Source organism: Pectinophora gossypiella, chromosome 19 (assembly GCF_024362695.1).
Source record: "Pectinophora gossypiella chromosome 19, ilPecGoss1.1, whole genome shotgun sequence".
In the NCBI taxonomy this organism is placed as follows: Eukaryota; Metazoa; Arthropoda; class Insecta; order Lepidoptera; family Gelechiidae; genus Pectinophora; species Pectinophora gossypiella.
In genome coordinates this window covers 997,652-1,011,180 of record NC_065422.1, presented here as the reverse complement: position 1 = coordinate 1,011,180, position 13,529 = coordinate 997,652, and the positions used below count along the sequence as shown (strand labels likewise).

Sequence of the window (13,529 nt, the reverse complement as noted above, 5' to 3'; positions counted from 1 at the left end):
CAGGCTGATCACTTGATTGTCCGATAGTAAGACGATTCGTGTTTTGGAAGGCACGTTAAGCCGTTGGTCTCGGTTACTACTTACTGATGTAAGTTAGTAGTCGTTACATGAGTCATGTCAGGGGCCTTTGGCGGCTCAATAGTAACCCTGACACCAGGGTTGATGGGGTTGGTAATCCACCTCACAACCCACACGATAGAAAAAGAAGAAGACGGCGATACGGCTCACCCCTATCACATTGGTTTAACAGAAAGCTTTGTGACGTGTGGGTACTTAGTTTTCTTGCGATGGATGTATTTCTGACTACCCTACCCAAATGGGTGTAATACGTAATTTTTTTGCACGCTATCTCGACAAGTGTACCTATATTGCTATATTCGATATAATTACAAAAATAAAAACTATAAATATTTATAAAAACTAAAAATAATATTAAAACTAAACTTAATATGAAAGACATTACCTATTTACATAATTACAGTTTATTTTTATTTATTTTTTTCGATTAAATCAATACATATTTTTTATACAGTTTCTTTTTTAAATGTCAACAAACCATGACAACAATGACAATGACTACGTACCCGCATCATTTTGCATAAAACTAAGAAAGTATTTATATTAATTATAACCTCAATGAAAGTTTGTTATAGTAACCAATGATACAAGAATAAACAGTAAAATTTGTGATTTTTATTTCTTTAGATACTGTGTTTTGAAATTTAAGGCGCTAATTTCACATTGCGTCCGATTCGAATCCGATTGTTGTCCGAGAATGACGAATCCGAAGAGGCAGAAGTACTATTTGTATGTGAGCTTGCGCACTGCATCCATCGGATATCTCATAGTAATTTTCACTGTCCGTCATTATCGAACACGGATAGGATACCTATAATGTTAGTCGGGATATCATTTGTCGAGATTTCGTGTGTCGAAATTTAGTTTGTCGATATACTATGTGTCGAGATTTCGTGCGTCGAAATCTTTCGAGAAAACGTGCATCTAAATTGCGTGTTTAGAAATTTAGTTACAAACTCTACCCAAATTGGGATATAGTTGTGAGCGTAGCGTAGTTATGTTATAAAAAAGCTTGCGTTTCACTACAATCGCACCTGAGATGATTATTTTGATAATTAAAAAAAAAACACCCTGAGAAATAGAATAGAGTACTATCTCAAGTGATGTCTTCAATTTCTCCGACTGAGGAAATTTAGCGATGACATTGGTCCGGTCAAGTTGTTTATGTTAATATCAATAGTGGTTTTTATTATTTTTATGATTTTAGTTTGTTTTTCTTTTTTTTTGTTAATGATTTTTGATCTAGTCAAGTTTCGGGAGCGCGGGACACTATTTTTAAAAAGAAACTAATGAATTTGAATTAGTTAAATGTATATTAAAATAAAACTTAAAGTACGGCGAGACATGTGCACAGAGTCGGATGCGCTACATGAATGATTTTAATGCTAACTTAAAGTTCTAGCTAAATCTAAGAGGAAAGCGTGGGAGTCAGGCCACCGCGGTGGTCTGTCTACAGAATGTGCTGACATGCTGTTCTAGGCAGCATGCACTGTCACCGTTCTTCGGGCTAGGGGTGGCATAACTCCTCCCTCCTCAAGCACGAAATCATCCGACGATTTTGAGTCTTGGTGATTTCGTGTAAAATTGAAAACTTTAAATTTCCATATAATAATAGTAATGATACTTATAATTAAGATTACATAAAGGAATATAGTAGCTAAGCTCACACTACGAGTGTCTATTATTTCACTTTCACTGATATCACTGTTAAACCTTTCACTGTTTAATACGTTAGAGAGATGCTTCAAGTTATCCAAAGACACGCCTTTAATGTCCACCTTAGATAATTCCGTGGTAACGTTCATCTTCAGGAAGTCGGGCTTAGGTAAACCAATTACGGGTGTAACCTTGAAATGGAAATCGGCAGCAATGGACCTCCGGCGGTTTAATTTAAAGTTCTCTATGTAGAGTTCGCAGTCTTCAGCATTGGAAATAAGGTAAGTACCCTGAATCTGTCTTTTGATTGTGTCGTCATTACATTTTTCAGTAAGTATTTGGCTGCTCCTGGTGTAGACAATCCAATTGGCAGGATCGATCCTCTGGATCTTGATATCTTCCACGTAGACAGGGTAAACTCTGCAGAGGGTGAGATTAGAATGAAACCGCATCAGCTGCTCAACACAGGTTCGTTCAGGATAAATGACCTGGTCATTCTCCTTGCACAGGAACTGTCCCGGGGCTAGCTCGTCGCAGGGACTGTTGATGGGGTGGTATTTCGGACCTTTCGCCAAAAGGTAAGGATATTTAGGAATTATAACATAGGTAAGGTTTGTTGATGGCTTAAACATGGGTAATGAATAAATTTTAAAATAATTATAAATATTTCCATCTATTAAAGGAATTTCTAAAATGAACGTAATCTGATTTTCTTTCATATACGACTTAACAACTATAGTTTTTTCAATTTTTATCAAGTTATTTAGGTTTACAGGATATACTAAATTATCATACTTGGCTACAGATTCCAGTATTTTGAGAAACTCATCTGAATTTATGATGGATTGGTGTAACACTGAGACTTTACTCAATGCTAAAACAGTTTCAATTTCACTAATAGTCAAGTATATAGTTCTGAAGTTTCCAATGAACAGTTTGAACAAGCTTAACATATATGTATTATAAACGGAGTTATTTTCTTTCGATGCTATGTATTTAACAATTTTTTCTATACGTTTAAGACGTTCGTCTAATATTAACGTGTTATTATGTAATGTCTCGGTGCTATTTATTAAACCATCTAACATTTTAGATACAATAATTAATTTCTTTTCTGTATGTATTTGATTGCCTTTAAGTTCAGAGATCAATTTGTCATATTTAATCGCGTCTTCATGGTCTAGATTCCCTGTGACTACTTTTATTAAAGAACCAAGAGGGTTTAGGATGCCTCTCTTAAATCTGCTAGACGGAACAAGTTGCCTGAATTTGTTAATGGTTATATTATATAAATCATACGCGTGTAACCTTATATTATAAAACTCATGTGAAAAAGGTTTATTAACATCTACCAATTTATCAAACTCTAAAAACTTATTAACGTTAAATTTAAGGGTTTCCTTTATATCATTCAAATCTAAAACTTTGATAACTGTCCATTTATCTTCTTGTCGATATGCTTGTCCCAACTTGACAGGCAATATCCCGGGGTTGTCCTTAATGTTTTGAAGTTGAAGGCTGTGGCTCATCTGAAGGTACAGAACCATCAGGCTTAAGCACCACCTGTGGAGGACGTTTAACATTTTTAATTGGAATCCTTGTTTCCTTGGCGCCTCTTTGTACGGGTACGACATTTCTATCTGTTGGACCTATTACCTTTACCTTTTGATACCGGGCCTTATCTTTACTTTTTCGTGTGTTAATATCTTTACTGAATATAATGTCGCCTACTTCTAAATTTGGTACAGCTTCGCCACCTTTCTGTTTCCTAATTTTTTCCTTCTTTTCTAACATGTCCTTACTAATGTAATTGTATAAATATTTCATGCGCTTGTGATGATTTTTTAGCAATTGTTGGGTATATGTTTTTTCAAAATTTATATCAAACGCCTGATTAACACTGGTGTGACCGAAAACTATTTCAAAGGGTGCGAGGCCTGTCGTAGAATGAATGGTGTTATTATAAGCTAGAATAGAATAAGTCATTATGGAGGCTGCATCAGTATATTTTTGGTCATATTTGGCAAGACGGTAAATTTCTATTAAGGTCGAATGAAATCGTTCTACTATGCCTGTCGAATTTGGATTGTTTGGCGTAGTAATGTGAAGTTCAATTTTATGTAGGGCCATAAACTCTTTCATTAACTCGTTATTAAATTCAGTCCCTGGATCACTAGATATTTTTTTTGGAATTCCATAAAAGGTAAAATACTTCATTAGAGCACGTACAACTTCGGGAGTGGAACGATTTGATATTTCGATCGCTTGACCTAATCTACTAAAAGCATCAACAAGTGTTAGGTAGTAGACTCCTTCAATACAGAAAAGGTCTATAAATAGCTCTTGAAATGGCGAATTTTGAGTCTGCGTAAGTTGTAATACGGGTTTAAGAGGTTTTCTATCATATTTCATTTTCCTGCACGCTTCGCAAGCGTTGATGACTGCTGCTGTTATCTCCATCATATTTTCCCAATAGTAGTTTCTTCGTATCCGGACTGCAGTTTCTTTGATACCACGATGGCACGTTGCTCCTTCATGGTATTTGGCGATGATTGCTCTCTGTTCTCTCTCATCTTCCACATAAATCACTCTTTCAGTGCATTCATAGAAGTCAACCGATCCCTTCTTGAACAATTCTATAATAATTTTCGAAAAATCCCTTCTGTGTGTCTCCTTTTCAAAGTAAATGAAATATTTAATATTTGGCCTGATGTATTCCTTCAGAAATTTCTTTATTAACTCGTCATTGTTTGTGGGTAAAAAGATTTCTAAAATTTTTTTGCTTTTTGTTAGACAGATTTTTTACTTGGAGTTCGTTCCTAAACCACTGGTAGACTAAAATTTGGTTTGGCTTTGTATCAATCGCCTCGTGTAGAATAGGAATACCATGGGATTCGAGTTCTGTTCCCGAATGAGCTGTTTCAGTTGAACTTTTGTCAGAGACAATAGGATAGTCCATTTCTTCAATGTCGGATATTGTCATAGTAGCCGATGAGTCAGAAATAGTTATGGTGCCAGAATTATCCTTTTCTTTTCCTAACTGAGCCACTCTGTCATCAATTTCTTTCATAAATGATTTTAGGTCATCGTCAACGTTAACCACCATGGATTCTCGGTCATTGTCATCGTCAGAGTCTAAAGCATTAATCTTTATGCGAGAGAGAGCATCAGCGTTTGTGTTTTGCTTTCCGCTCTTATGGATAACCTCAAAGTCGTACTCTTGGAGTCGTAGTCTCCAGCGAGTCAACTTGCTATTCGGATCTTTAAGTGAATAGAGCCATGCAAGTGGTCTATGGTCTGTATAAATACGAAATTTATGACCATAAAGATATGGCCTAAAATGTTTTACGGCCCAAATTATGGCTAGTAGCTCTCGCTCTATTGTGCTGTATCGTGTTTCAGTGTCGCTTAATGTTCTACTAGCGTACGCAATAGGTTGGTCTTGTCCTATGGGGCCCTGTGAAAGTACAGCGCCTAAAGCTACTGCAGAAGCGTCTGTCGTAAGTATGTACGGTTTAGTAGGATCTGGAAACTGTAACAAAGGTGCACTCGTAAGGAGCTCTTTACATTTCTCGAAAGCTTCAATATATTTCTGATCAATTGTAATTCTGTTTCGCTTTTTTAAACACGCTGTTAATGGTTGTGTCAATTTTGCAAAGTCTTTAATAAATCGTCGATAGTATCCCACTAAGCCTAAAAAGCTTTTGATTTCAGTGGTCGTTTTGGGGAGAGGATAATTTTGAATTGCTGTGATTTTATCATTATTGGGTCTTAGTCCGTCTTTTGTTATAGTATGTCCCAAATAAAGCACTTCTTTTCTCAGGAACTCAGATTTATCGAGCTGAACCTTGAGATTAGTCTTTCGCAGTCTGTCAAATACAGTTCGTAATTTGTCCAAGTGTTCCTGTAAGCTGGCCGAAAATATAATTATATCATCCAAATACACCAAACAATGGATGCCTTGTAACCCGCGTAACACATTGTCCATTGCTCTTTGAAAAGTTGCTGGAGCGGTTTTAAGTCCAAAAGGCATGCGGAGGAACTCATAGTGGCCAAATTGCGTACTGAAAGCTGTTTTTTGCCTGTCCTCCTCATTCACTTCAATCTGGTGGTACCCACTAGCAAGATCTAGTGTAGTGAAGTAAGAACTCTTTCCAAGTTTGTCAAAGATGTCGTTTATATTCGGCAAGGGGTATTTGTCATCGACTGTCAAGTCATTTAAACGTCTGTAGTCTATAACCATCCTATATTTTATCTCACCTGAGGCGTCTCGTTTTTTGGGCACTAAATGTACCGGGGAACTCCAAGGAGAGTGGGATTCGCGTATAACATTGTCCTGTAAAAGTTTTTCAACTTGTCTTTTAATTTCTTCAGATTGGAAAGGAGGTTGTCTATAAGGTCTTGTATAAACTGGGTCTTCATTTTTTGTACGTATAAAGTGCTTAACTTGACTAGAAAATGACAGTGGCAGTTGATCGCTGTAGAATATATCTTTATATTCTTTGCATAGACGAACAATACAGTCACGTTCTTCAGTACTCATATGGTCCAGTCTTAGTTTTGTCAAATTTTGTAAAAGTATGCTGTCATAGTAAATGTCACTGGTGCGTGTCTCGTCGCTTGTAAAATTTACGTCATTATCAATTGTTTTATATTCTGCTGTCGGAAATGGGGCTGTTACAACAATGTCAATTCCCTTTTCTAAGGTGTTCTGAATAACCGTGGTGGCGTAACCCTTGTTGCAGGTTACTAGAGCATCAGGCATTCGCACACCATCACAAAATTTTGTATGATTTAAAATGGCTTGCCCTGAGTATAAGTCAGTAGGCACTTTTACTCTCATTTCAGCTCGTGGGGGAAGATTTATTACGTACTCGGTAAAATTGTGAACAATAGGGATGTCCGTGGTTTTCGTTTTCAGTACTGCATTTTTAAGGTCAATAATGGCTTCAATTTTTGTCAATAAGTCATTACCAATTAGACCGTCATATCTCGGGTCTACTTCATACAGATAAAATTTATGAAGGTCAGTGGTATTAAAAGTTGGTGTTAGGGGAATATGAATAACCTCATTATGTCTTGAGCTGGCATGCGTGCTTACGACTTCAAACGGTTCGTGAATAACTAGTGGCAAAAAGTACTGGTAGGCCTTTTGAGGGCTTAAGAACGAACGGGTGCTACCGGTGTCGATCATAAGCTTTGCGTTAATTTCCGGTAAATAAATGTACGGTAATTTTAATTTGACGTCACAATTTATTTCTATAATTTGTCTTTCCCTACTGAGGCCCGTATGTAAAAATTTTCAACATGCTGCTCGTTTGACTCCTCCGCTCCATGGAGAGTACGAGTCGTATCTAGTGGCTCCGCCTTATCATTGCATTGATAAGAGTAGTCTTGCGTGGGCGCATCGCATTCATACGTATCGAAGGCATACGGATAGTGATCCGCCTGGCTGGGATAACTCTCCGTGTAAGTGTCAAAACATTCGATCGGATGCTCATTGTATAATTCTGTTTCATTTACACGAAAACCTTGGCCTGTTTTTTGTGGAGCGGTACGCATGGAAACATCATTAGTAAAATTTTTGGAATAAAAATTTGGCTGTGGAGGTCTAATAGTTTGTTGCTGTCCAAACTGCTGGGGCCGCATCGCTGGTAGTTGTTGTAGGCCTTGAGGTGGTCTATACCCAAAGGGGGTGGGTTGGATAGGGCGATAACCAAATTGTTGGTTGTTTTGCTGTAGGTTTGGTCGGTAACCAAACTGCTGATATTGATTTTGTAAGTTTGGTCGATAGCCAAACTGCTGGTTACTTTGTTGAGGGGGTCCGAACTGTCGGTTAACAGGTATACCAAACTTAAAATTGGTTTGAGTATTGTTAGGAATGTTTCCTATGTATTTAGCAAATCCTTGGTTTTGAGGGATATTTGGATGAGATATATTAGAAGGAAATTTAAAGGGCACTGCTGGTACTTGAGGCTTATTCGTTTTATTTTTACGCTGATATTGTTCGTGGAAATCCACTTCCTCGAGCACTACACTTAGGGCGTCCTCTAATGTTTCAGGTGATTTTAATCGGACAATGCGTAGCATCTCCTCGGGCAAGTTAAATAGAAAAACATTTAAAGCTAATCTGTTGTAAATCGTGATTTTGCTTTGCCGCATATTCTCGTCATCTATTATATTAACTTTAGCTATAAGGTTTGCTCTAATCGATTGAACATGGTTACAAAATTCATGATAGGATTGGTTTGGTTTGATTTTTAAACCTTCTAATTGCATAGCTATACTCTCTTCGGTTCTAGGATCACCGAAATGCTGAATCAATAGCGTTTTGAATTCATCCCATGTACGGATGTCCTCTCGCTCACTGATAAGGGCCGCTGCATTATCAGTAAGACGGCTGGTAATGGTATGCATAATATAAGCATTCTGAGCATCGCTCCCTCTAAATTTTTCAATAACATATTCGCACTTACGAATAAATAAATTCAGGTGTCTTTTGTCTCCGTTAAATAGGGGTATAATTTTTGAAAATTCACTCGGAATCAAATTGACCTCCGCCATTTTAAAACACAATCAAATCAATTATATCACACAAAATCTTAAATCTAGCATGCACACACCTTATCTATAATCTTAATGTAATTAATGTAACTATTTAAATATAAAATAAGAACGATTTTGAGTTCTATATTTTTAGTAAAAAAATCAGAGTACGTATCACTGAGAGAAGTCCGATCTCAGATTAATATTGGAACAAAGATAAGCGAAGGAAGGCGAAAAGTCGTACTCACCAACCCCCGGCTGCTTCCATGTCCTTAGTGTCCTGTCGCCTTAGAACACTCAGTGTGTCCCGTAAGTGTGACAAAATTTATTTGGTTCGCAGGATCCGGTCCGACGCTTTACTGCACTGGTACAGTTTTTACACACGACGATATTGAGTCCAAAAACCGCACGTAGGGCGAGTTCGAGCCCTATAAGCAGCACACGCACGGTAACGACACGGATCCTACCGGCTGCGCCAGTCAAGTTTCGGGAGCGCGGGACACTATTTTTAAAAAGAAACTAATGAATTTGAATTAGTTAAATGTATATTAAAATAAAACTTAAAGTACGGCGAGACATGTGCACAGAGTCGGATGCGCTACATGAATGATTTTAATGCTAACTTAAAGTTCTAGCTAAATCTAAGAGGAAAGCGTGGGAGTCAGGCCACCGCGGTGGTCTGTCTACAGAATGTGCTGACATGCTGTTCTAGGCAGCATGCACTGTCACCGTTCTTCGGGCTAGGGGTGGCATAACTATCTTGTTTTGGTTTTTGTTTTGTTTTTTTTTCTGTGTATTGATTTCCGTCTGGTTTTTGTCCTGTGTTGAATGTAATGTACCTGTCTGTCTGTGTCTGTGGTGTCCGGAAGTAATAAATGTATCTTTCTTTCTTTCTTTTTCGTGCTGTACATAACCAAACACCGTCGTGTAGACACACACTCGAGATAAAGATACGTATTTCATAATAATAAATAATAATGTTTTTATTACGAAAAATCTGGACCCGACTGAACCGGTGTAGGTCCAACCATGGAAAGTCGAACCATCACCTACATAAATGGGGCTTAAAGGAGTCGCCATGCTGTGAATGTGGTCACCCGGATCAAACCATATCTCACATAGTGAACGAGTGCCCTCTACACCGGTTCCCAGGTGGCATAGCCGAGCTGCATTGTGTGACGGATGCGGCAGAGACTTGGTTAGGGGAGCTTAAGCTGGATATATGATCCACGCAGGATATTTTATTTTTGTCATAGGCAATAATAATAAATGTTTTTATTGAAGGTGGAAGTAAAAAAAAAAATAGTGACCAATCTACAATAAAACCGAAAAATAAAAAACATATGAGTGGTGTGTTAATGTGGAATAAACAATTAAAAATTTCCTCAAAATAGAGACAGATTTATTGTACAACCAGTTCCTCAGGTGAGTTAGGTCATATCTTGAGGTTCTGAACTGGTTATAGGATCACCTTGAAAAAAAAAAACAAATATCTTTTTTGTTTTAATTATGAAGGATCATCTTGTCGTCAATTTTGCAGGGCTAACATGCACAACGTGATAAAATTATCGATCGATTAAATACATTTTGTCGACATTGATAAGTTTGTTTTTTTCCCTAACATGCGTGCCACGTGATTTTGTTCGTATTTTGACAGAACGACATGACTTATCTGGGTTCACATATTAGCACCAATCGACAAAACGACTTAATTATATCGTCAGAATCGATAAAATGACCGTGACAAAATTTTATCACGTTCCGCATGATAGCCCTACTGGTATTTTATTGTAGAAACATACCTATACGTAACTCTAAAAAAGATGAATTTAATTAAATATACTAATATTCTATATTGTTGAGGATAACGACTTGCTAACATTGACATTTGCTACCTACTACGGGCGTTAGCCGTGTTGGAAATAATTATGATAATTAACAGTTTTTTTACGTGGAATTAACTACTTGGCCGGACAAATGGAAAGCGCTGAAGGCTCTCACCCTGTACAAAATTTCAGACTGGCCTGAGGGTGCCCAGTTGGGCGCGAACCTCGGCTCAGGGCGTCGTTTGAGAGGAAGAATATTTGAAAGAATTAGGGGGTTGATAGCGATAACCGCTGAATGAGGGAAATCGTCGACCACGCCAGCGGGTTGGTATCGGGGTATTGTATGATTTTTGGTACGTATGTACGTATGTAGAAAGAAAATCAATTTTCCTCCCAGAGAAAGCAATAAGTTTTTCCTATTGGTCGTGAGAACAAGAAAGAAAAGTTATTATTGACCTTAATTTAAGTGTTTGTTGTCGCGAGCTGATTGGCCGCCTCAATGGCTTTTTTTCTTGTTACTTTTGATGGGGTTACTCTTAGCCCCAGACTTGCCCGACGGCATTGACGAGGCCTAAGATGCAGCGAGCTTGCCCAAAAGGTGCCTGTTCACTCTGGCCTTGAAAGCACCCGGGTTATATGCATTCAGAAATATAGAAGACGGCAGAGAATTCCACTCCCTAGCAGTGCGAAGGAATAACGAAGGACGATGCGAAGCGCTTTGTGCGAATAGTTGGGATATCCACTAAATAGGCTATGGCTAGAGTAATCGGGTCTCGGGAGGTGATAAACAAATTGTGACAGTTATAAAAATGTATGTGACAAGTCAATCCCATAAAGTATTACTGACATTAACAGATCTCCCTATACCCCTATTACATGGGACTTTAACATAGCTTTCGGGGAGTGGGTGTATAGTATATTACTAAACAAGTATACAAATAGCTTTGACAGTCTCCGTGGTCTAGTAGTTAGAGCGTTAGGCTCACGATCTGGAGGTCCGGGTTCGATTCCCGATGGGGACATTGTCGAAATCACTTTGTGAGACTGTCATTTGTTTGGTAAGAACTTTACAGGCTTGAATCACCTGATTGTCCGAAAAAGTAAGATGATTCCGTGCTTCGGAGGGCACGTTAAAACTTTGGTCCCGGCTATTAGCCGTAAAAATACCTCCACCAACCCGCATTGGAGCAGCGTGGAGTATGCTCCATACCCCCTCCGGTTGATTGAGGGGAGGCCTGTGCCCAGCAGTGGGACGTATATAGGCTGTTTATATTATGTATTCAAAATTCAAAAATATCTTTATTCAGTAGGTAACATAGTTACACTTTGAATCGTCAATTTTTACATAACGAACGTTTTATCCGCCTAAAACTACTGCAGCTTCTCACAACCTGTATAGCCGGGGAAAAGAAGCTGCAAGAAAAACCTCTCCTCAATAAAATATTGGTATACAATTGAGTAATTTAGCTGCCTAATATCAGTTCTCAGACAGTTAATCCCATGCATTCGTATCTTCTAAATAATCACTAACTTTATAATAACCTTTTTTGTAAAGTTTTCGTTTAACTGCTGTCTTAAAACAGTTGAAAGGCAAATTCTGAATGTCAATGGGAATCTTATTGTAATGTTGTGTATGTTATGATGTGTACAAAATAGCTACCCCTTAGAGGATGTAGGCGTGATATCATGTTTTGTAATTTTGCCACAACCGCCGCGGTACCTGAAGGCAATTAAACTTGTAACAATTGATATAATTCAGATTTCAATAGATACATCCAATACCAAATTACTAAATTAATAGTATTGGAAACCGAAACGTTAACCAAATCAATTGCTGTTGGCCAAAATCGATTTGTGTATTCGATTTCCACGAATACCATTCGATCACGGGCGATAGTATCGAAACATCGTCCGTATAAAGAAATAGACTCCTAATGAGGAATTTTACAGGCTACGTTCACCAAAAACAACATAGATGGCGATGTACAGCTTTAACGTGATAATTACCTATTTTCTCATTGCTCGGGTAAATAATTATTCCAAAATACAATGTAATGGCAGAAACATATATAAAAGTAATTGTTGCTTGATATTTGGCTCAGATAGTGGCCTCGATTCCTGCAGACACCTCCTTATTTTATTTAAATTAAATCCGTCATTTTCTTCTCCGCCGAAAAAGAAAGGGACGGATGATTGTCAACAAGTTTAATTTTAAAACGAATGAATAGCCCGCGCAAATAAAATAGGCATCGCGCTGGTATGCAATCCGTTTGACGTGCTGTCTACTTAACTCTGTCTAGTTATTGGCCGATATAAAATTTTTAGACGGTTGTTTTAGATTTCTGCTTAAAATTGACGTGTGTTCCATACATTTTATGCTTGTCGATTACCCGCTCCTTTCTTTTTCAGCGTATAAGAAAATGACAGGTATAACTTAAAATAAAATTAGATGGCGTGTTTGCAACAACCATTGAGCCAAACCATTCTTAATTAAAAAAGAAAAATATTATTTATATGGTAACATTCGTTCCAACCATTCACTCTCTCTTCATTTTAAAATTATATCGAATCAACACGTTCTCTGTAATATCTCTTTTGAAAAAAATTAATAAACCGTGAAATTGCCGTCACAAACTCTTTTATTTATGTCTTTCTTAGACATAAATTGGTGCCGAAACAAAAGTAAAGTGATTGCGCATCGTAAAAACTGTTTTTTCGTCGCGAGTGCACATTGCCGATCTCGTGGGCGCGTGAGTGCGAGTCGCCATTTACAAGGATTTTGCGCATATTTCATCATCAAGGGGCGTGCTAGAAGTGAAATAAGAGGCCTGGACCAACATTCGTCAAGGAATATACCACGGATCGTCACAGAAGCCTCAACATAGTTCACGCATTTCTCCGGTGAAAATCTACTTGTTGTAAAGAGAGGCCGCCATTATTCGAACTTCAACGATAACCAAACGTGAATCAACGAGTCGGTCAATGCAGTCATTCAGCCGTTCAACTCTTGACAGATACTGTTCGTTCGTTCATCTGTCAATGTCAAGCATCATTCGTTCGTTCGCCCCGTGTTTTGATAAACAAATACGTCTGCATTTCTGCGAAAAATATTAATTATTTACGGAATTTTCTGCGATTTTCAACATGGGACGCAGAAAAAGCATTGCGGATGAAGAAGACAGGGCGTCTCGGGACAAACGGCTGAAAGTTCAATTGGCACAATGCAAATCGAAATTGACGAAAGCAGAAAACTTTTTGCGTGAACAGAAAGGACCTCTAGATACGGATGCTATTACCCTCCGGCTGCAGCTATTGGAGAAAGTTTTACTGACCGTGAACGATCTTTTGCTAGAAAAGCAAGTTTTAACTTGGAGCGACGACGACGAGTTCGACGATGATGGACTAGAAGAGAGATGTCTTAGC

At 38.0% G+C, this 13,529-nt stretch overlaps 1 protein-coding gene across 1 annotated transcript; it reads right to left on the bottom strand.

Moving 5' to 3' along the window:
• Nucleotides 1-1,402: 1,402 nt before the first annotated feature.
• LOC126375481 (uncharacterized) lies at nucleotides 1,403-9,009 on the bottom strand. Its single transcript, XM_050022434.1, has 2 exons — nucleotides 8,529-9,009; nucleotides 1,403-3,297 (listed from the first exon to the last, which is right to left on the bottom strand). The coding sequence occupies exons 1-2, from the start codon at nucleotides 8,546-8,548 to the stop codon at nucleotides 1,554-1,556; spliced, it is 1,764 nt and encodes a 587-aa protein (XP_049878391.1). The 5' UTR covers nucleotides 8,549-9,009; the 3' UTR covers nucleotides 1,403-1,553.
• Nucleotides 9,010-13,529: the final 4,520 nt, after the last annotated feature.

What these genes read in the sequence shown, in the direction of transcription:
- LOC126375481 (XM_050022434.1), bottom strand. Translation starts at nt 8,548, where the DNA reads ATGGAAGCAGCCGGGGGTTG. An exon ending in ATGGAAGCAGCCGGGGGTTG is followed by an intron (nt 3,298 to 8,528) that starts GTGAGTACGACT and finishes CGTCCTCCACAG; the next exon opens with GTGGTGCTTAAGCCTGATGG.